Source organism: Pan troglodytes, chromosome 9 (genome assembly GCF_028858775.2).
Source record: "Pan troglodytes isolate AG18354 chromosome 9, NHGRI_mPanTro3-v2.0_pri, whole genome shotgun sequence".
Classification (NCBI taxonomy): Eukaryota; Metazoa; Chordata; class Mammalia; order Primates; family Hominidae; genus Pan; species Pan troglodytes.
The window spans coordinates 128383838-128406286 of NC_072407.2; the positions used below are offsets into that span (position 1 = coordinate 128383838).

Here is a 22449-nt window from a genome sequence, read left to right on the forward strand (position 1 = left end):
CTGGGTTGCGTGGCAAGTGGGGAGTCCTCTGGGGTCCGTCAAGGGGAATCTTCACAGAGGGGCTACTTCAAGGGCTCAGAAAGAGTTGGTTTTGCTCCCACCCAGGTGGTTGTGAAGGCAGTGGGCTTTGGTTTGTGGTCACCAGGCAGTCAGTGGCACTCAACAAGTGGGTTATTCTGGAGGGGGTGAGTTGATTACTCGGCTGGTCAGCCCATCTGCTGGCTAGACGATGGAAAATCCAAATGTCAGTGGGCAGACAGCTCGCTGTCCTGCTCTGAGCTGGATCATGGGCCCCTTTGGAAAAGAAGGAGGCCAAGTCCATGACCTCAGAGGCCAGGGTCAAACGGAGCATGCCCATACATGCATCCTCGTACGTGTGCACGAGCACACACACACACACACACTGACAAGGCGAGAAGCTGTAGGAGAGGTATGCTGTAGGGGCTCCATCTCCCGTCCAAACAGTGGAATACTAATACCCATCAGGAGGAGTGGCGTGAGTGAGTAGCCCTGGCTGCCCCTCTCTTTCCTCTCGACAAGCTCTCAGCTCTCCTGTCCTGTTCTGCCTCCTGCTTCCATGGGGTTCTGCATGGTGTCTCCTCGCCCCAGAAAGTCCTCCTAGTTTCCCTGGATGGCACTTGCTCTTCTTCCTGCCTGGCCTCTGCCCTTGCAGCCTGGCTTTGCTCCTCTGAGGCAATGGCTCCATCAGCACTGGCTTGGTGAGGGGATGTGAGTCGGAAGTCTCTTTTGTCGGCCAATCGGTACCACACAATAGGGGAGGACAGGAGGCCTCTGGCTTGCTTTGGATCTGGCTCTGGGGCAGTGACCCCTGTGTTGGACCAGTGACCCAGCCGCCTGCTGTGTGCAGAAAGCAACGGAGCCTCACAGGGGTGTATGTGTATACACATGTATGTGTGTGCATGTGTGTTCATGTGAATGTGTGCATGTATGTGTGCACGTGTGCATATGAATATGCATGTGAGTGTGCCTGTGTGTGCATGTGTGAGCATGTGCGTGTGTGCATGTGTGTGTGCCCATGTGCACGTGTGCATGTGTGTGGGCATGTGTGTCCATGTGCATGTGTGCATGTGTGAGTGTGCATGTGTGAGTGTGGGTATGTGTGAGTGTGTGCATGTGAGTGTGGGCATGTATGTGTCCATGTGTATGTGTGCATGAGTGTGTGAATGTGTGCATGTGCGAGTGTGGGTGTGTGTGTGCATGTGTGCATGTGTGTGGGTGTGTGTGCATGTGTGAGTGTGTGCATCTGCGTATGTGTGCATGTGTGTCAATGTGCATGTGCATGTGTGCATGTGTGTGTCCATGGGCATGTGTGAGCATGTGCATGTGGGAGCATGTGCATGTGTGTGTGCATGAGTGTGTGTGTGTGTCCATGTGCATGGTGCGTGTGTGGTGCGTGCATGTGCGAGTTTGTGCATGTGTGAATGTGGGCATGTGTGAGTGTGGGCATGTGTGACTGTGTGCATGTGTGAGGGTGTGCATCTGTGCATGTGAGTCTGCATGTGAAAGTGTGAGCATATGTGTGTATGCGTGTATAGATGTGTGAGCATGTGCACGTGTGTGTGCATGTGTGCATGTGCGTGTGTGTCCACGTGCATGTGTGCATGTGCGTGTGTGTCCATGTGCATGTGTGTGGGCGTGTGTGCATGTGTGAGCGTGTGCATGTGTGGGTGTGTGCATGTGTCCATGTGCATGTGTACATGTGTGAGCATGTGCATGTGTGCATATGAGTATGTGCATGTGTGTGCGTGTGTGCATGTGTCCATGTGCATGTGTGCATGTGTGTGTGCATGTGCATGTGTGTGCATGTGTAAATGTGGGCACGTATGAATGTGTACATGTGTGAATGTGGCCGTGTGTGCGTGTGTATGCATGTGTACATGTGTGAGCATGTGTGCATGTGCTTGTGTGTCCATGTGCATGTGTGCGTGTGTGCATGTGTGCATGTGTGTGCATGTGGTTGTGTGCATTAGTGAGAGTGTGCATGTGTGAGCGTGTGCATGTGTGTGCGTATGTGTGTGACCATGTGTGAGCGTGTGCATGTGTGAGCGTGTGCATGTGTGCATGTGTGTGCATGTGCATGTGTGCATGTGTGTGCCTGTGTGAGCGTGTGCATGTGTGTGTCCAAGTGCATGCGCATGTGTGGGCATGTGCATGTGTGAGTGTGTGCATGTGTGTGCATGTGTGAGTGTGTCCATTTGTGAGTGGGTGCATGTGTGAGCGTGTGCATGTGTGCATGTGTGTGATCATGTGCATGTGTGCGTGTGTGTACGTGTGAGCGTGTGCATGTGTGCATGTGCGTCCATGTGCATGTGTGCATGTGCGGGCGTGTGCATGTGTGCATGTGTGGGCGTGTGCATGTGTGAGTGTGTGCATATGTGCGTGTGTGTGCACGTGTGAGTGTGTGCATGTGTGAGCACGTGCATATGCATGTGAAGTTGGGGGCTTCCTTACGGATCTCCAGGGAGAGAGAGTTCTCCGTTTCCCCTGGTTTAATCCTACTCTGATCAACATTCTTTTTTTTGAAACCACGGAACTTCTCTTCATGCTGTTACAGTTGAAGTGTCTATGGGGAGTTTGTCTTTCCAGAGCTGCAGAGGCTTGTTGCCTCCAGAAGCGTCACCCCACAGCCACTGCTCCCTGGAACTGCAGTGTCTCTGCTCCCCTGCTTTGCCTCCCCTTTATCTTATTCCTGGAGCCTTTCCTGGCACCACAGACGCCGTCTCCTGCCCTTCCCTCCATTAGCTTCTTGCCTCCGTCTGACCCATCCAGCCCCGAGAGACGACTGTTTCTTGGCATCAGACAGAACACCTAGGCTGGCACCAAGCAGTTGTTATTGCAAATTAATATTGGGTAATTATTAAGAACACAATTAATAATAACAACTGTAGTTTAACAACAGAGCAAACCATAGCTCCCTTAGAGCGTAAGGAGCTTCCCAACAAACCATTATGAGTTATTCATGTGTCGTTTCAATCTCTTAACTTGGATTTAATGACCAGACTTAAAAGAGTCAGGCCGGCCCCTGCCTGCGGCAAATGAATTCAGTTCCAGGCACAGCTGGGGAAGTGTGTCCAGCCCCGCAGTTCCTTTCACCCTGCTGAGGCGAGGGGGCCAGGTGGTGGATGCAGCGTGAGGCCAAGCAGGCAGCTGGCTGGGCTGGGAAGGCAGGGAGCCCTGGCTGCTCACAGCTGTGGGTGCCGGGCTGGGGCTGGAGGGTTTGGGCCCAGGTGATAGGGCCAAGCATGCGTCTTCCTCAGGGCTTCCTGGAGAAGCTCTCGCCTCTCCTCTCCTTCCAGGGCCCCTCACCAGGAGCATCATGGAGGGTGGAAGCCCCACCTGCTTGGCCCCAAGTAATCAGCAGAACTGCTGCTGGCTCCGGGAGCCAAGGTTCCCTGCCCTCCCTGTCCTCTCCTCTCATGGTGAGGGAGCCAGAGAAGGAAGAGGACTGGAGCCGCTGTCGGGGCTGGGTCCGCAGGAGCCCAAGCCAGGTCTTTTGGGGAGGTGCCTCAGGACCCGACAGAGCCCCCAGCTCACATCTCGCCCAGCCGGTCTTTCTTCCCCTCCTGCACTGAAAAACCCTCTGAGAGGTCCCTGCCAAAAGCACAGACACTCAAACCACTGCATCCACGCAGCTGGCCAAGGATCCAGGCCAAGAGCTAAAGAGTGAGTCTCGCCCCACCCTCTTCGTGCCTCTTCTGATTTTGGTGCAGTTTCTTCTTCCCTGTCCTTCCTCTTTGTCTCCTCCCCTCTCCCCACCCACCTCCCCCAACTCACTGTTGCTTCCTCACCTCCCCCAGCCCCTCTGAAAGTGGAGTCAGCTTAAGCCTCTCCCAATCAATGTCTAATTTGGTCTGAACAAATGTAAGAGGATTAATTATTTATATCACAGAATCAGGGGGGCTGGCGTGTCACAGCCGCCAGGTTGTCCTCAAATAGACCAAGGTTTCATCTCGTGTGGGGGGGCCACATCCCGCTATCTGCTGGGGAACACTGAGAGACTCTCAGAGGAAAGGGCCCCAAAGCACTTTGGGCTCCTGGTCCCTAGGAGCATCTGCAGTGACATCCCCATGCCACCCAGGCCTCCTTTCCAGGCACTGGGATGGAGGAGGGCGTTATCTCTAGCTTCAGAGATGACAGCCTCTTAGTGAGAGCAGGGAGGAAGCTATCAAGATGAATGAAGGTAAAGAAACAAAGTTTCCTGTATCTTGTCAGTTAGGAAAAATCAATGTACTTATGTGACGAGATTTGCTTACGGCTTTTCTTCTTGGATCCCAACATGGCTTCTGAACACCTGGCTGCTTGGTGAGACCTTGCTGGAGTGAAGGGGCTGAGCGAGTGTGGGTGGGTGCAGGCGCCCACCACCTCCCCTCTCCGTGGCCCCTCCACCGCCTCCCTTCCCAGGCCACTCTGGCTCTCTGGCATTAACCTGGGGGCCGGAGGGGCTCCCTGAAAGCCTCTGGAGTCCTGGAGGGAGATGACTCCTCAGTGAGGTGTTTTCAGGGCCCTTCGCTAATCAGAAGGCCACGAGGGAAGGTGACCAGGAAGAACTAGTGAGTCTCTGCAGGGCACCCTGCCCTCCCTGCCCCTCCCAGCTCCTGCTTGGTATAGGAGGGGCCGGCTGTGATACTGTGAGCTCCAGGGGAGTACGAAAGGGAGGACCCACAGGCCACCTGTAGCCTGGGGAAGCCCGCATGTTCTCTGCTTGTTCATTAACTTTTTAGCTTGCAAAAAACAAACTTCGGAATAGTTGTAAGAATAGTCCCATTAACTGCCACCCTCCCATCGCCCGGATTCACCAGTTGTTAACATTTTCTCATACGTGCTTTGCGGTGACCTCGCCTCTCCTCCCACCTTCTTCTCTTTCCTATTATTGCTGTTCTGCTTTTTTGAGGTTGGTGACCCTGGGAATCAGGCCCAGCACTTGGTTTCCTGGGTGTTTGCTGTCTGGGTCAGTAGGCAGGTGTGGGTGGGGGAGGCAGGCCTGGGGGTGGAGGGGTCAGGTCCCAGGGCGTGCAGCCCTGCTGTCTGCCCAGACTACCCATCACTAGGACCCCAGGTGACCAGAGCCTGGCAGTGAGGAGAAACGAAAGTCGAAAGTTGTGTGTCCTGGTCTCTGGGGCGCCCAACAGGCATTCTAAGGGTGGCTGTGAGGGTGAATAGGGGTGCTTGCCGGGTGGTCTGTGGGTGTGAAGGGCTGCCCTGGGAAGCTAGCATGACAGGTATTTTCTGGGCATGTTGTACCTGGTGTTTAGGGACCAGGAGCAGAGACCTGGGAGCAGACAGAGGAGAGAAGCTGAACTTGTATGGAGAAACCCAGGCCTGGCAGGTGCAGCGTGGAAGCCTAGGGCCAGGGAGTCTCATTGGGCGCCTCTCTTGTATCTTCAGTGGCTTCTGAATAGATGCCAGACCACAGCCAAACCAGACTTGCCCCCTGGACCTGGCTGGACCCACATGATTCTGGGGAGCCTGGAGTCCCCGGCTCAGAAGGGACCCTGGAGGTCATCTGTTCTTTCTTCTGACTCTAGTCAAGCAAATGGTTAAACTGGACAGGACAAATGGGTTTCATCCTATTTAAAAATATCCTTGGGGATAGGAACTCTGGGCTCTGCCTGGGTTTCTGACTCCAGTGCTGCTTAATTACGCACTCTGCAGGGAGCACCTCCTCATGTCCAACCTGAATCCCTGGCTGTCCCTGTGGCCCATTTCCTTCCATTCTGCCCGCGGGGGCCACACTGGCTCTTGTCTTCCCTGTTCTCCATTCCCCCAGGCCGGCTTATTTCCTAGGCTGGGACCATTAACATCCTTGGCCTTTGCAGATGCTGCAGCTTAATGGCCGAGATCAATGGCAGAGGTGACACCTGGGCTCCACCACCAAGCCTGGTCTGGTGGAAAGATACCAGGCTGAGTCAGGGCCATGGCAAGTTCCATGTGGCACCCAAAAGGAGGTGAGTCTGCCCTTGAGTGCCTCCAAGGTCACTTAGTCTCCTAGAGTCTTGCGCAGTGACAGTGCCCAGGCAGAAAGGCGCCCAGAGGAAGCGTGTGTTTATTGGATCAGTCAGACATATCTAAGGAGCATGTGGTTTATGCCATGTGCTGTGCTGCATGCTGAGAGCCATCAGTGACTAAATTGCAGTTCCTGCCTTCAAGAAGCTCTGTCACAAGGCAGAAACAAGTAAAACAAAAACAGTGATGCTTTGGCCGGGTGCGGTGGCTCATGCCTGTAATCCCAGCACTTTGGGAGGCTGAGGCAGGTGGATCATGAGGTCAGGAGATCGAGACCATCCTGGCTAACACGGTGAAACCCTGTCTCTACTAAAAATACAAAAAAAAAAAAAAAATAGCTGGGTGTGGTGGTGGGCGCCTGTAGTCCCAGCTACTTGGGAGGCTGAGGCGGGAGAATGGCGTGAACCCAGGAGGCAGAGCTTGCCAGTGAGCTGAGATCACGCCACTGCACTCCAGCCTGGGTGACAGAGCGAGACTCTGTCTCAAAACAAACAAACAAACCAACCAACCAACCAACCAACCAAACAGTGGTGCTTTTATCCATGTTGTGAGCAAGAGACACACAGGGGCCATGAGTATATGTGATCCCGGATGCTCACTGGACTGGGCCGGGGCCCAGACATCCTGATCTACCCAGGTGAACCAGTTTGATGGGCACAAGACTAGAATGGAGGTTCTGATCTTGCTGCTTCTCCTGGTTGTTCTGGGTTTTTTTTGTTTTCGTTTTTTTTTTTTTTTTTCCTGAGCCTTTTCCCCATGTTTGGAGTGTGGAATAATCAGGCTATTCAAGCAGAAGGTGTGAGTCCTGCTTCCTCCAGTGGAAGAGGGCGCGTGCACGCACAGAGGAGAGGAAGGGTCCACACCGCTAGCAGGCAGGCGGGTGCAAGAGGAAGGGAAGAAGGCTACTGGACAGGCGATGTGGACTAGGCACACACTGCAGCCATGCTGAGGACCCTAAGTGACATCCCACGTGAGAGGCACGGGGGTGGGGGCCAGTGGCCAGGCCGGGCCCCCTCAGCGGTGACTCTCACCTGTACTGGGTGACAGCTGGGTTGGCCTTTGCAGAGCAGTGGAAAGTGACGACGTTGTCCTCCAGCACTGGCTGTGGCTCCACCGAGAGGTTGACCAGTGGGGGGTCTGCAGGGAGAGGAGAGTCACTTGTAGACCGGAGAAAGAATGGGGGCAGGGAGATCCTGGGCGACATGGAGGATACAGCCAGAGACTCCACCACCCAGGGACCCTCAGAGCAGCCCCCGCCCTGGTGGTCTCCAGGAAGCTGGGGGCTCCATGGGAGGTGCCTGCTTCAGACAGTCCTGGAGGTGGGAACAGGGCCTCCCCGTGGACTTGGGGCCTGGCGTGGACACGAACCCCGAGCCAGGAAGCCTCAGGCTTGGGCCCAGGGGTTTCCCATCCTCCAACTTTTGGGCAGAACAAAATACTCCAGGAAGGAGAGGTGGGAAGAGGGGTGCAGGGCAGAGAGGGGCGCGTGGACACTCAGTCTCACTTCAGTGCAGACTGTCTTTGAAATGTCTGTTTATTATCTCTTTTCCGTAAAGGTTCTGGGGCATTTGTTAACTTGAAAGCGGCATTTACACCCTTTCATCAGCCTAATCATCTCCACTCAGTCCTGGCTGGTGGCACACGGCCTCAGCTCCCCAGGCCGGGGCTCGCTTCCTCATTTCACATGATAAGACGCCAGGCTCTGAAGTGCTAAATGGTGAGAAGGGGAGGAGACAGAAAGTCAGGGAGAGAAAGAGGCAGGGAGACAAGAACCAGAGACACAGAGACACACAGAGACACACAGAAGGGACCGGAGGCTGACAGCGAGACATGTACACAGAGGAGACACATGGAGACCATAGAGGAAGAGAGATTATGTGTGTGTGTGTGTGTATGTGTATGTGTGTGTATGCGTGTGTATATGTATGTGTGTGTATGTGTGTATGCATGTGTGTATGTGTATGTGTGTGTGTGTGTATGTCTGTGTGTATGCATGTGTGTATGTGTGTGTATGTATGTCTCTGTGTATATATGTGTATGTGTGTGTATGCGTGTGTATGTGTGTATGCCTGTGTTTGTATGTGTGTATGCACGTGTGTATGTGTGTCTATGCGTGTGTGTATGTGTATGTGTATACATGTGTATATGTGTGTATGCTTGTATGTATGTATGCGTGTGTGTATGTGTGTGTGTATGTGTGTGTAGAGCGAGAGAGAGAGAGACAAGATGAGGAAGTGACAGGGACAGGGAGAGACATGGGCAGAGAGACAGAAAGACACATGCATAGAAATTGAGAAGTGCAGAAAAAGGGTGAGAAAAAGAGAAATCTAGAGAAACAGAGGGCAGAGTGATGGAGAGATGGAGAGACTGACCTGTTCGCAGAGACTGTGAATCAGACAAGGATTTCAGACCAAAAGCAGAAAAGGCCACGGAGACCCGGCACATAGGGCCCGACAGTGACAGGGTGTTAGAGAGAAAGACCAAGTCAAACAACGAGGAAAAGAGATACGAAGGAGGAGCAGACGCTGCAGGATGGAAAGATGGAAACAGCTCGAGGGGGCTGCAGCAGAGAGACAGAGAGGTGGGAAGGGCTTCCATCAGCCTGGCCCTGCCCAGCTCAGGGGCAGCTGGCTCTGGATCCTCTCCAGAGGCTGGTGTCACCCCCGCTGCTGGGATCCTGGTGGCCCCCAGGCCTCGGCACCCCCGGGGCGTCCACACGCCGAGGGATGGGGGATAACGAGCCAGTTCCCATCCTTTTTCCCTGTCATGGCCCAGAGGTCTGGCTGAGTTGAGCGGGCAGCCCAGGACCTCGTCCCCATGGACAGGCTGGGCCCTGGGTTGCATCTTCTGGGTCAGTCCCCACCAACAAGCAGAGCAAATTGTGGGAAAGTCACGAGGACTTCTAGGGGTCCAGCCCATTTCCAGAAAAAGAAGTAAAGAAGCCAGTTTCTCAGAGGCAATGAGGAAAAATGCTGGTCTCTCTCGGTCCCCATGGGGGCACCACAAAGGGAGCAAGGCCCCAGCTGGCTCAGTTGGTCTGGGCTCTGGTTGGGACTATGGTGGGGTCCTGAGACCCTCAGAGAGTCATACACTCAGCCTCTCAGCTGCAGACCGAGCCGGCCTTACCCTGGAGTTGGGATCACATAACTGCTCAGCTGCCCTCTTCCTGCTGGTGCCCAAGAGGACCCTGCCTCCCTGCCTAGTGCCAGGCACAGGAGCTGGCCTGGGAGATGGCCCCAGGGGCTGTGCTGGTGTCTGCAGGCACTGGGGAGAGAACTCTGTTTTCTGAGTAGCAGGTGGCTGACTGTGCTGGGGAGCCTGTTCTCCCACATTTTCCCTAGTTCCGGACGGGGGACCACAAATCCAGGAAACCTCTGCTCCTGGTGCGGTCGGCCTGCCTGCCTTTCGTGGGGAATTACAAGGGAAGTGCCCTCACTTGTGATCTCAATCCCAGTTGTAAGGCATAATTCAAGTGGTCACAAAGAGGGGGTGACAAGGAATAGCCACGAGAACTCTCCTCCCACCCCCAGAACCCCGTGGCCTCTCCTCGAAGCTGCACCCTAGCTTCTAGGGCAAGGCTGAATCAGGAGTTCCAGCCCTCTTTCCATGCAGGGCTGGCTGGCTGATCTGGGCGTCCGTGGGACCCTACCTAGAGAACATGGACACCCAGGGAGGAGCCTGCATCTCGCCGTGGGTTGGAGAAGCGGCGGTGGGGCAGAGGAGCTTGGGAATCGCCACCTGGATCCAAACGCATTGCTGGCCCGTGCCCTCGCATTATAAAGGCCAACGCTGGGACGTGAGTACCCACCCCAAGTCTGGTTTGAGGAGGTGAGTGCCAGTCCCATAGACTCAAGGGACCCGCCACAGAACTTGGGGGGCTGTTCCAGGAGGCCCTTCCCTCACCTGGGGGTCTTTTCTAAAGTGATGAGGTCTGAGAGGCAGGGAGGTGGGGCACACACCTGCTGTAGGACCTTCCTGCTGCCCGATGCCTCATCACGCCCCTGCCATGATCAGCTCACTCGTGAGGCTGCTCTCCTGCACTTTCCCTTCCTCTTAGCATCGTCTTTGGTGATCACCTGCCCCGAAGCGATTCACAAGGGTTCCACACTCACTGGCCTTATCTGCACCTCCACCCCAAGACCAGAGGTGCCCAAGCTTCTTTCTCCACTTCTGCTGGTGTACAGAATATACATTTTCAGGAGTCTGCCAAGCTCCAGAGGTATAAATAGTTTACGTCATATCCAACTATTAAACATGATTTTAATCTCACTTGTGATGTCGGCAGCATAACTTGCAGGAGGGCAGCTTTGATGTAGCTGGTGGAACTGAGATCACATTGAACAGATGTTACAGCTGAGAGTCTGTTAGTGTTTCCATCCGCCTGTGTGTGCGTGTGTCCATGTGTGTGTGTTTTCAGGGGAAGTATTACATGGAGGAGAGGGTAGGAAAAGAGAGAATCTTCATGACTCAGTGATTTTGTAGCACATTCATTTGAAACTTGGCAGCTGGACACAGAGTCCAGATGTGGTGAGGCTTTGGGGGTGTTAAGCTTTCTCTCCCATTACTCAATCTGAGGGCTTTGTCTTCCGTTGGGTAACATATGAAGACCAAGAGAAACAAACAACAAATGTGCTTTTGCTGAGTTTGGATGCTTCTTGGTTGACTGAGAAAATGAGCAGGTTCACAAAGGCAGCTCTGATGCAGCCCATGGTGTCCTTAGTAAACAGTTGGATGCTGACTGAATGAACAAACGAATAAATGGAGGAGGAGCTGGAGCAGGAGGAGGGGGAAGGACAGAGGGAGCGGGTGGAGAATGTGTGCTTTGCTTGGCAAGCACGTACAAGCACCTTCAGGCTAGGGGCAGTGAGCGCGGGGACAAATGGATGAAGATCCCTTGCCTGTTAGGGCTGTGGGGACACCTGATGAGGGGCACCACTCACCTATGGCTCTGTGTCCTGACAGCAGCTGGTAGGTGTGGGGCACTCACAACGTGTCAGACACTGCGCTAGGGGCTTGACAGGAAGGATTTCATTTAATCCTCACTGCAACCTTAGGAGGTAAGCATGATTACTTCCATGTACAGAGGAGGAAATCGGGGCACAAGGAGGTTAACTAACCGGGTCAGTGCCACTCAGTAAGTGGCAGAGAGTTCAAAGCAGGAAGAATGCTGTGGCCTTCACCACTACCCAGTACTGCCTTGGACCAGGCTGGTCTGGGAAACTGGGCTGCTGGGCCCCAAGTGTCACTCTGACCTCATTCTGACGCCTCCTAAGGTGGCTGAGATGTCCTTGGAAAGGAAGCCAGAAAGGGCCCAGAGGCCTAGCAAGACCCAGTGTCCTCTGGATGCAGACTGTCACCTGCACCCTGTTGAACGATATTCTGTGGGCATGAGTGCAGAAGGCCGGGTGGGCTGTGGTTAGGAGGGCGAGTTTCCCGTTGCCTGGAGAGGTTCTCCTGGGGTAATGCCTGGAGCAGGAAACTGCTTCTTCCCACCTCTCCCTGCCAGGACCTACGCTGCTGTCGCAGGGGGCCAGCTAGATTGTCACTTTTGTCCAGGAGTCTGTAACATTTTGTACAGGCCTCCTGATCAGGTTGGGGACAGGCTGGGGAAGAAGGGAGGGTGGTGGTGGTGGCAGTGAATCGAATGGCAGCCTGGAAGTAGGAAGCTTGGATGCTCTGTGTCTCCCTCCCTCTCCCCTTCCTGATTTGGATTGCATCTGGACAGAGAGCTCTGATCCGTGGCCAGTCCTCAGGCAAGAAGGGGCCTTGGATGTCATTTGACCAAATCAGACAAGGAACCAGAGTCCCCTAGGGTGATGTGACAGGCGTAGGCCCAGCCCACCCATGCGTGGTGGAGCCGTCGTGGATGCTGGACTGCCTGGCTTCGCAGCATCTTACCTTTTCCAGTGGGGCTTACTGCTCCATGTGGCTGCTCACCACACAGGAGGAGGCGGTGCTCAGACCCAGGACCCAGGCCAGGGCCAGGGCCAGTGAGGGGGAAGAGCCGAGGGTTGGAGATTAAGGAGGCCTGGCCTCACTTTCAGGGCCAGCCCTCCTTGCATTGTGTGCCCCGGGGCCTCCTTCAGTCACCCTAGCTCTAGGCTTGGCTAGAGCTCCGCGGCCCTGGCTCCTTGTGAATGAGGATGCCAGAAGGCTCCTTGGTACAGGGGTATGTCGGGGGTTGTAGGGGGGACAGAGATGTTTGTTAATAGCTGGTGGCAAGACAGTGAAGATAAAGTCCCCCCCTGCCCCAAGAACTCAGCCTTTGTGTGTGGGTGTCTTGAGCCTACCTGAGGTTTTCAACCATTTCTTCTGCCCTCTGGAATCTAAATGGTGTCTGTCAGGATTCTAGACACTGGCTGGGAACTTCTGCTCTCAGCTGCCAAGATGAGCTCTCAGAACCTTAAGACCTGGACCCCATCTCTGTACTCCAGGTCCCTGGAGAGACACTCGGAGCCCAGAATCCAGAAGGCTTAGAGAAATCAGGGCTGTTAGGAAGTGTTTTTAAATGCACTTGCTTTAAAATGGGTAAGAGGCTAAGGAGGACACGAATGCCAGCCTGCAGCTCCAGCCTGCAGCTCCAGCCTTGAAATTCAGAGCCCGGGACAGAAGCAGCCACCTGCTTGCAGTAGCGTTATGCTTGGCGGCAGGGAGGGGATCTCAGAGGAGAGAAGTCCACTTTTGAGTCCTGACTCTTTAAACTGAACTAATCCAGTCCTGAGAGGAAGGCCCCTGGAACACCTTGCTGAGCTCTTCTTGGTTCTGGGGCTGACAGGCACCTTAGGGAGACTTTTAGGAGACTTTCAGGGGTCTCTGTTAGGTGGTTGTGGGATGCGATGCTGGTGGAGCCCTGAAGCATCATAATTGTCAACATGAATCCTAACACGGGCCACCGAGGGCTGGCTGGGCAGGAGGGTGGAGAGGATGTTACCAGGGTGGACTCTGGAAATCTATGCTACCTAAGTGGTCTTGGGCAAGTTAATCACCCTTTCGGTGCCTCAGTTTCCCAGGTAGGGACCACAGTCGCACCTTCTCCAAAGAGTTGTTGTAAAGATTAAATAAGGCCAGGCGAAGTGGCTCACATCTGTAATCCCAGCACTTTAGGAGGCCAAGGCGGGCGGATCACTTGAGGTCAGGAGTTTGAGACCAGCTTGGCCAATATGGTGAAACCCCATATCTACTAAAGATACACACATTAGCTGGGTGTAGTGATGGATGCCTGTCATCCCAGCTACTCAGGCAGGCTAAGACAGGAGAATCGCTTGAACCTGGGCAGCAGAGGTTGCAGTGAGCCGAGATTGCGTCACTACACTCCAGCCTGGGCAACAGAGCGAGACTCTGTCTCAAAAGAATAAAAAAAAGATTAAATGAGATAATACATGTAGATTTCCTTCTTCTTGTCCCCTTGATCAACCCTTCCATGAGAGTGGCTGGTGCACCCTCTCCAGAGCACAGCGCTGCTTGCCGATTCTGGAGCCTGGGGACCCTTCAAATACCAGCATCTCCACTCAGATTTCCCCTCCAACAGAGGGGCCACCGGCTAGGCCAGCAGAGGCAGCAGCTGACCGTATTTATTGGTGTGAAAGTCCCACCTTGTACAGGTGTTGAAATGTGGCCTGAAGATGTCCTTTGCGAAAGACCCTCATCTGTGAGGTTGCATCTCATGACAGTAAGGAAGACAAGATGGTCCTTCCTGTCCGTATCTACAAGCTGGCCAATCCACAGAGCTGCCTGACCCATTTCCTGCTATCAGATGGGCCAGGCTATGGTCAGGGTTGCTGGGTGTTTCACCCTGGGCCTGGCAGGGCTGGGTTGGGGGAGGGGGTGGGTACTCACGCTGGATGTCAATGGTGACCGACGTCTCCTTTCCTCCGGGGATGGCTTTGTTGGTGGCACGACACACGATGCTCTGGCCATTCTCCACGTCACCAGGGGAGATGAAGAGGGTGCTGACGATGCTCTCCCGCTTGCCGTCCCGAAGCAGGGTCTTGGGAGAAGGGGAGAGGGGAGAGAAAGCTCCATGTCGCTTGGCTGGGGTGGCCAGCCTGGGTTGGGGGTGAACGAGCACCAGCTTAGACAGAAGGGGGAGCTGTGGATGGAGGGGTTCAGCTTAGGAGACCTGGGCTGCCCATGTCTACGCAGAGCTCGGGGGTTACCCCTGGCTCCCTGGCCTGGCTAAGTGCTGGGCTGTGGAAGGAAAAAGGAACTAGACAGTTTTCCATCATGTGAAAATTAGCCTGGATTCACATGCTAAAAGCACAAAAGAAACCAGGATGGGTTTCATGGAAACCAGGCTTCAGGGAGGTCCCATGTTGAAATGAACTCACATCTTTTTGCCTCTGGTGCTTGAGTGACAGTCTCAGGCTCTGTAGGAAGCAACGAGATGGTTTGCAACCAGCAGAGACTGTGGCCCCTGAGCGGGGACAGTCTGCAGAGGGGGCACAGTTTGGGGAATGGGAGTCAGAGTGGGTGGGGATATGGGCAGAATCAGTGCACATCAACCTTTCGATTATTTGCCTATATAAATCCTTTCAACTTTCCAAAGCGTTTCACTCCCTGATCTCGTTAGAGTCTCAATCAAACCATAGGTGGGACAGATACCATTATCTCCCGTTGGATAGGGGAGGAAATAGGTGGGCTAGACAGAGGCTATGGAGCTTGACCAAACTCACACTTCAAGTTGGTCCTGAAATAAGTACTAGGCTCCTACAGCAGGTTGAATGGTGTCCTCTCCAAATTCTTGTCTACCAGGAACCTCAGAATATGACCTTATTTGGGAACAGGGTCTTTGCAGTTAGTTAAGCAATTAGTAATTAGTTAAGGCTCTTGAGATGAGGTCATACTGATTCAGAGTGAGCCTTAAACCCAATGACTGGTGTCCTTGGAAGAAGAGAAGACAGTCTGCTGGGTGTGGAGGCTCATGGCTGTAATCCCAGCACTTTGGGAGGCTGAGGTGGGAGGACTGCTTGAGCCTAGGACTTGGCGACCAGCCTGGGCAACATAGGAAGATCCTGTCACTACCAAAAAAAAAAAAAAGAAAAAAATTAAAAAATTAGCCAGGCATGGTGGCTTGTGCCTGTAGTCCCAGCTACTTGGGAGGCTAAGGTGAGAGGATCACTTGATCCCGGAAGGTTGAGGCTGCAGTGCGCTGAGGTTGTGCCACTGTACTCTAGCCAGGGCCACAGAGTGAGACCCTGCCTCAGAAGAAGAAGAAAAAGAAAAAGAAGAAGGAGAAGGATAAAGAGAAAGGGAAAGAGAAGAGGAGGAGGAGGAGAAGAGGAGGATGAGGAGAAGACAGAGAGAAACAGAGAAGGCCAGGTGAAGGTGGAGGCAGAGATTGGAAGGATGCTGCCACAAGCCAAGGAATGTCAGGAGCTGCCAGGAGCTGGAAGAGGCAAGGAAGGATTTTCCCCTGGAGGCTTTGGAGGGGCACAGCCCTGCTGACACCTTGATTCCAGACTTGTTGGCTTCTACAACTGTGAGATAATTGATTTCTGTTGTGTCATGCACCGAATTGTGGTGCTTTGTAATGGCAGCCCTAGGAAGCAAACCCATCTTAACTGCTGGTCTCCCACCTTCCCAGGTCATTGCTTTTCTCTACTGGGCCACAATGTCATTCCGAAGCTAGTTCCCCATTGTGGCTGCTACCTCCTTCCCTCTCCTGTTCCTCTTTGCAGCTACTTCCCCATCACTTTGGGGCACACTAAGTCAGGTGCACCCCGGGGAGGGTGTGCTGAGTGTGTGTGGGGGTGCACTTCCAGGTTGGGATTGGGGTCTGGTCAGTATGCAAAGGCTTCTGCTACTAGGAGGTACTAGGAAGGGACCTCACTATGGGTGCAGTCCTGTTTCCCCCGACTGGAGCCAGGGAGTAGATGAACAGACCACTCCTCCCTCAAAACCTCCCATAAAGTGACAATGGCAATGTCTCTAATTCTTATGAGGGCCCCGGAAGACAGCAGCATTATCTTTGATTAGCCAAAGAGAAACCTGTGTTCCAAGTGAGCCGGGAACTTGCTGGGTGGAGCTAGGATTTGCACTTAAGAATGGGTGAACCCTGAGCCACAGCCTCTGCCGCAGCCCCGGGGGTGCTGGACGGTGGGTACCGTGCTCTTGGCAGGACAGATGGGAACAGTTAGGGCCACAGGGAGAAACCTGTAAGCTCCTGGAACCCCACATTCTGGGTCCTTAATTCAGTGAGGTTTTTCTCAACTTGGGGCAAACCTCGTGGCGTCAGGAGAACAGGGCCAGAGCCTCTATATAGAACAGCACATCTTGCTGGAGGCAAAGCCGGACTGTGACATTCTAGAGAGCCACGCGGTGCAGCTGCAGGCCTGGGACTCAGGGTGCCAGCCACGGCCCTGGGCAGAGGGGCTGGAGGAGAGTGACGTGGCCAGATGCAGCAAGCCGGGGGCAGGACCACTGGCCCCGGGGCCAGCAAAATCGGGCAGAGGAGTGAAGTTGAACCCTAAGCCAAAGCCCGGGCGGGGAGGGAGCAGCAGCTGGCACCGCTTTACCACCCTGCCTTGGGCTCTTCAGCAGACCTCATCGAGTCTATAAATAGCCAAGTGATAATAAGAACAATTTCCTGGATGAAACCAAGACTTCGGGTAGAGCGCGCAGGGGCGGGGAGGTGGTGAGGAGCGGGTCGGTATTGTTCTTCTCTTCTCCTTTACTTTTCCGTTGTGCTAACAAGGGACATTTACATAAGCTTGACTCTGCCAGGAGCCCTTCCAACGGATGGGCTCTGGGCGGTGGGTGCCAGTGGCAGGGGAGGGAGGGGCCCCAGCTCTAATTAGGCCCTCTGACTGCTCCCCCTCCTCCCTGCACCCAGCGTGCTCCTCCGCCTCGGAATGATGATTAATGACATATTTACTGGGTCCAGGCGTGTGCTTTTCTGGGAAATAAAAATTCTGGTTCAAGTTGTTTGTTCCACCTAATTAGAGAAAAAGGGAGATGTGTTCATTAAACAAAAGGAGGGTGAGGGGAAGGCACATGCCCCAGCACCAACACCCTCTCTGTCCCCGTGGAAGGTCCCAGCACCTCCTGGGCCCCTAGCTCGCGGGGGACCCCAGGCCCCGTGCAGCGGGTATCCCAGGGAGGAAGGCTGGGTCTGCCAGCTCTGCTGCAGGACGACTGAGGGGAGGAAGGTGGGACAGAGCTGGGGGGCCCAGGGGGAAGGCTGGAGGGAGCCCTGCACCTGCAGGACAGGGCGGGATGTGGAGGGGCACGGGGGATCTGCACCCCCGGGTTTCTCTTCCCCCATTCCTTTCTGATCTCGCCTCTCTTGTTTTTCTTTTGCTTCACTCCTTTTCAGAAATGAATCTCCCCTAATTGTCACTTTTCTCATATGCAAATGGAGCCTCTGGACTTTGCAGCCTTGAAGGTACTGTCCAGGAGAACATTCTATCATCTGCAGGTTCTAGTCGCAGCTCCGCTCCGCCCCTCCCTTCCCTGCTTCCCTTCACTGAGCTTGGCTCTGGGGACACACCATGGGCATTGAACCTCCCACCTCCTGCTTCAGAAAGCTTCATGCCTTGCAGGTGAGCTCCAGAAGGAAGTGAGTTATTCATGGTGGGCCACTCACTGTGGGAGCCACCGCCTCCAAGGCCTCCCTCCAGTGTGGTGAGCACTAACGTGCTGCCAGCCCCCGGGTCGCCCAGGTTGCCCATGTGACTGCCATGGTGGCTCCCAAGAGTCCCCGAGGACCCAGCTCCTGTGTGTGCAGATATGGGCCAGGGGCAGGCATATAGATGGCATGTGTGCAGCATGTGTCCGGGAACGAGCGTGCCGGGGCATACACCCCCGTGGGTATGTGCGCGTACCTGTTTTTGTCTTTGGGTGTTCATGGGCCTCTGTCCACTGACTGCCGTGACTCTGCGGGGCCCCAGGTTCTCTCTGGACGCTGCCTGCTCAGGTGCTGCCTCAGGGCTGTGCACCCACCCCCACTGCCCCTCCCTAAGGGCAGGGATTTGGCACTCACTTCTCTAGTTCCCCAGCACTGGCCTGGGAGGCTGGTCTTCCCGGGTATGGTTGTACACAGTGTACCCCACCCCATGGTTTTCCTGCTTGGGTGGCAGTGGCTGGCCACTCTGCTCTTTCCAAAGCCCCCAGGGCCTCCTCTGGGCAGTGGAGAGCCAGGCTGAGCTCTCAGAAATGGGTGGGCTGGAGGGCAGACAAGGGGTGGGGGCCCAAGCACTGGTGCTAAATATGGGATGCTCATTGATATGCAAACAGTCTGGAAAGGCCGAGAGTAGGAGTGATTGCCTGGCAACAAGGCCGCCTGGCTTCTCCCCGCTACTCACCTTCCCCACCTGCTGGGTCCCTTTTTTTTTTTAAAAAAAAAAGAATCATAGCTCTGCTTCCCCTTTTGATAGCTGCCTGGGGCTCCACGTGGGCTGGTTGCCACCTGGATTGAATAAGGGTGTGTGGGCCAGGTGGAGGATGCACAGTGCTTTTTGCCCCAGTCCCTGCATCCAGCCTTGAGGCCAGAGGCCAGAGGGGTGCCCTTCACAGAGAAGGCCAGGATGAGCCTCGGCCACACCCAGTAGAGACTCTAGGCCCCTAAGCTGGGCAGATACATGCAGGGTGATGGGTGAGTGACCAGGGAGGGGGTGCCCAGTGGAGGGTGAGGGCCCTATGCATGTGGGCACTTATCCCTTTCCTGAGTGGGGTCTCCAGAGCTCCTCTTAGCAAAGGTGGTAAAAGGCGAGGCCAGTGGTCCTGGTGGTAGGGGTAGAGGGCAAGGGGCTCCAAGCAGACACAGACACGACTGTGTGTGCTAAGACCTTGCAACCCTCCTGCCTGGCAGGAAGCTGCACTTAGGAAGGGTTCTTTCTGGGCTCAGCCTGTCCTCTCGCCCCTCCTCTTCCGTAATCCATCTTTCCTCCCCTGCTGTGTGGACTTGGGGGCTTTCCAGAAGAAAGAATGTGGTCTCCACTCTGGCGCCAGGCCCTCAGAAGTATGAGGAACAGGGAAGGAACCCACTGTCCCCAGACAGCCCAGGGTTGAGTCTCCAGGAAGAAGCTTGGAGGGGCCTTTTCCTGCTCCGTGCCTCTGCAGCCGACACCTGCTGGGAGCCTGCAGTGGGCACTGCCCAAGGCCCCATCCGGCAGTATGGCTCGCCCTGCACCCTGGAGGCTGCGACAGTGGCCTGTTAAGGAGAAGCATGGCCAGCCTGTGCTGGGGGAGGGACTGGGTGCTTCCTCTCCTGCCCTTCCTCCTGGGGAAGGGGCCTGGTGCCCTCCAGGGCTGAGGCTCATCCCTCCCTTACTGGTCCCATGGTGGAGTCACAGAGAGAATGGTGGGTGAGCAACCCAGAAACTTTGAGAACAGGCCTGGTGTTTTATGAAATAGCTGTATGACCCCTGGGGCAGGGAACTGGGGTTCCCCCTGTGGGACAGGAGCCAATAATAGTAGCTCACATTTATCCAGTCCTTATTCCTGCCCTTGACAGGGTGCTTCCGATGCATAATTTCTTGTAAGTCACTCTGCAACCCTAACAGACATCCGTGATCATTATCATTGCATTTTGCAGCTGGGGAAACTGAGGCAGAGGGTGACGTCACCATGTTATGTTATGGATCCCAGGTTTGAGCTAGGCCTTCAGAACCATGTGGCCAGCCTAACTATGACACCGATGTCTGCATACGGGAAACGCAAGGTCCACAGCGGGGTGGACCTTGCAGCCGTGTGGATCCAGTGAGGGGGTGACAATCCCAACAGCAGTGCTTGTTGCAAGCTCGCTATGTGCCAGGCGTGTTTCTCACTCAACTCCTCACAAGCACCCCTTGAAGTGGGTGCTGCTGTCGTTACCATTGTATGGCAAGGACAGGGAGGCACAGCAAGGTGAGGTCACGCAGCTGGAAGGTGGCAGAGCCCGGATCCAAATTCAGGCTGCCAGCTCCTGAGCCCACGGGGATAATCATCCACCATGTGACAGCCACTGAGGGCGTCAGACCCGACAGCAGCCAGGGCTGCCCTGAGGGGTCTTTTCTGGGGTCCTTGGAGGCTGCCTGATTTTGTGTGTGCTCCCAGCTTCTCTTCCTCTCTGCAGCTGATGCTCTGGTCCCTCCTCATATGTAGCCTCTCTGGGGAAGTCAGGAGTGCTGTTGGCCTATGGCAGGGCTCCTTGCAGCCCTGGGGGAGGAGGGGGTGAGCTGGGCCCCTGGGAGGGGAAGCAGAGGGGTTGGCTCGGACAGCCCCCAGAGCCTGCTCCATAGGAGCCCTGGATTGTGCACCCTACTGGGTATACTCCACATCACAGGCTTGTAGCTTCTCCCTGCCCAGCACACAGCCCCGTGCCTGGGGAAGCTCCACTGACGTGTGCTGGCTCTGCTGGTCACCCCTTTGGTCTCCATGAGAACCACTGGCCGTGGGGTGGACAGTTAGGATGGTGGATGACCATGGTTTGGAGGAGAGGCCCAGAGAAATGAAGTGCCTTGCCTTGGGACACAGGGCTTCTTCCCATGCTCATGTCCAGGGACACACTGAGGGTCTCAGGCCTCTGCTGCTCCCTGGACAAGCCACAGAGGGGCAGGAGACCATCTGAGGTGACTGTCCCCTGAGGAATCTGTTTCTCTTCTGGAGCGTCTGATCCAACACCTTCATTTTGCAGACGAGGAAACAGATGCCCAGGGAGTGAGTTGCCTGAGGTTATGCAGTGGAAGCTGGAACCCAGGCCTGCGACTGCCTGGCGCTGCCGTTCCCGTCACAGGCCCAGGAGCATGGATCGGGTCCCCCGCCCTGCTGTGCAGTAGTATGGTACCAGGCTCTCCGAGGGGCCTTCACAATGTAGACAAGGATGACATGTTGAGCTCGAGGTGATCCTGGGACAGGTCCAGCAGAGTGACCCTGACCTCTCTCTCCACCTGATGGCATATGTCCTCTGCAGGACATTGACTCTGCTAGGGGCCAGGCTGGCCCAACTTCAGGGAGGGACAGGACAGGTGCTCAGACTGGAAGGAAAGCCCTTATCCTTCCTTTTCATTCTCCTCTGGACAACTCTCTCTCTGTGTTATATCCTTGTATTACATAACACGACAGGGTGGCTTCAGCCCAGGACATAAGGGAGAGGCTTGTCTTCCAAGAGGCAGCCATCCCTCCCTCCCCCTGGACTTGTGTCTGAGGGAAGGAGTTTGCCCTGGGTTCTGGCACCAGGTGCTGGGTTCTTTGATCGGCAGCCCTGGAGTGACTTCTTGGCAGGTGGTCAGTTTGGGACAGGAAAGACACACCCTCAGAGTGGGGACGGGCCTGCCTCACATCCTCGGATGACCAAGGCCCTGCTTATCTTTCCAGGACTGCTTAGAGGACTGGTGGGTGGGGGGAACCAGGCCGTGTATTTCCCCAGTCTCTGAGGCCAAGGAAAACCCTCAGACCTGAGGTGAGCAGGCGTTCTGGAGGCTGGTCCCCCAGCTGCGGAGCTTGGGGGGCCGGCTTGCCCTAGGAGGAGCATGGGCAAGGGCAGAGGCCAGGGTGTCAGGAATTGTGGTTCCAGGCCTGGCACTGCCCACTCCACCACTGAGAAGGACAGTCACTTCCCCACCAGGCCTCAATTTTCTAGCTGCAGACAAAAGAGGTTGGCCCAGGTATACTGTAAGGCCTCGTTCATCTTAGAGGCTCTGTGGTACATTAACCCCATCTGGGACTCTATGCACAGTTTTGTTGAGTGGAGTTTGGTGGGGGCTGTTTAAAAATGTACCCAGAATTTTGTTTTTATTCAGGTAGAGGGAGGCCAACAGAACAGGAGACAACTGCCGTTGAAAAGACAGTTTGTGGCCGGGCGCAGTGGCTCAGTCCTGTAATCCCAGCACTTTAGGAGGCTGAGGCAGGTGGATCACCTGAGGTCGGGAGTTTGAGACCAGCCTGACCCACATGGAGTAACCCCGTCTCTTTTAAAAATACAAAAAAAGAAAAAAAAATCAGCTGGGCATGATGGCGCACGCCTGCAATCCCAGCTATTCTGGAGGCTGAGGCAGGAGAATCACTTGAGCCCAGGAGGTGGAGGTTGCGGTGAGATGAGATCACACCATTGCCCTCCAGTCTGGGCAACGAGAGTGAAACTCTGTCTCAAAATAAATAAATAAATAAATAAAACATAAAAAAAGAAAGAAAAAAAGAAAAGACAGTTTGCTACTCACAGTTCCCAGAGGAAGGGGAGGCCCCAGGGTCAGTTGGGGCCGGGGTGGGAGGTGTGGGGAGAGTGTGGGCACAGCCTCTGTTGTGGCTCGCTTTCATAGGAAGGAATGGTGAGGTAGGGTTGGTGGCTCAGCAGGTTTAAGATTGGATAGCTTGAATAATTTCCCTGGGCCCTGAGCTGTAGGGGTGGTCTGATGTGTGGCCCTGGGGAGATTTAGGGTAGGGGTATAATGTCCTGGACTATGGAGCCTGAAGAAAAAAGGCTGTGGGGGCCTGGGCTCCGGATTGGTT

The 22449-nt window shown here is 54.9% G+C and overlaps 2 protein-coding genes across 7 annotated transcripts in view; one reads left to right on the forward strand and one right to left on the reverse strand.

Annotated features, from left to right (window-relative positions):
* ST3GAL4 (ST3 beta-galactoside alpha-2,3-sialyltransferase 4) overlaps positions 1–10293 on the forward strand; it is a 104365-nt gene extending 94072 nt beyond the window's left edge. The window contains exons 10-11 of one of the 2 annotated variants that reach the window (XM_063782590.1): positions 9637–9820; positions 10082–10293. In XM_063782590.1, coding sequence (XP_063638660.1) covers positions 9637–9804 — 168 coding nt within the window. In that variant the 3' untranslated portion in view covers positions 9805–9820; positions 10082–10293. The remainder of the gene's footprint in view (positions 1–9636; positions 9821–10081) is intronic. The other variant, XM_054661163.2, reaches the window with a different exon arrangement.
* KIRREL3 (kirre like nephrin family adhesion molecule 3) overlaps positions 1–22449 on the reverse strand; it is a 584143-nt gene that overhangs the window by 25749 nt on the left and 535945 nt on the right. For all 5 annotated transcript variants that reach the window (XM_016922484.4, XM_016922483.4, XM_016922482.4 and 2 more), the window contains exons 7-8: positions 13861–14011; positions 7056–7161 (exon numbers count right to left, since the gene is read on the reverse strand). In XM_016922484.4, the coding sequence (XP_016777973.1) occupies positions 7056–7161; positions 13861–14011 (257 nt within the window). The remainder of the gene's footprint in view (positions 1–7055; positions 7162–13860; positions 14012–22449) is intronic.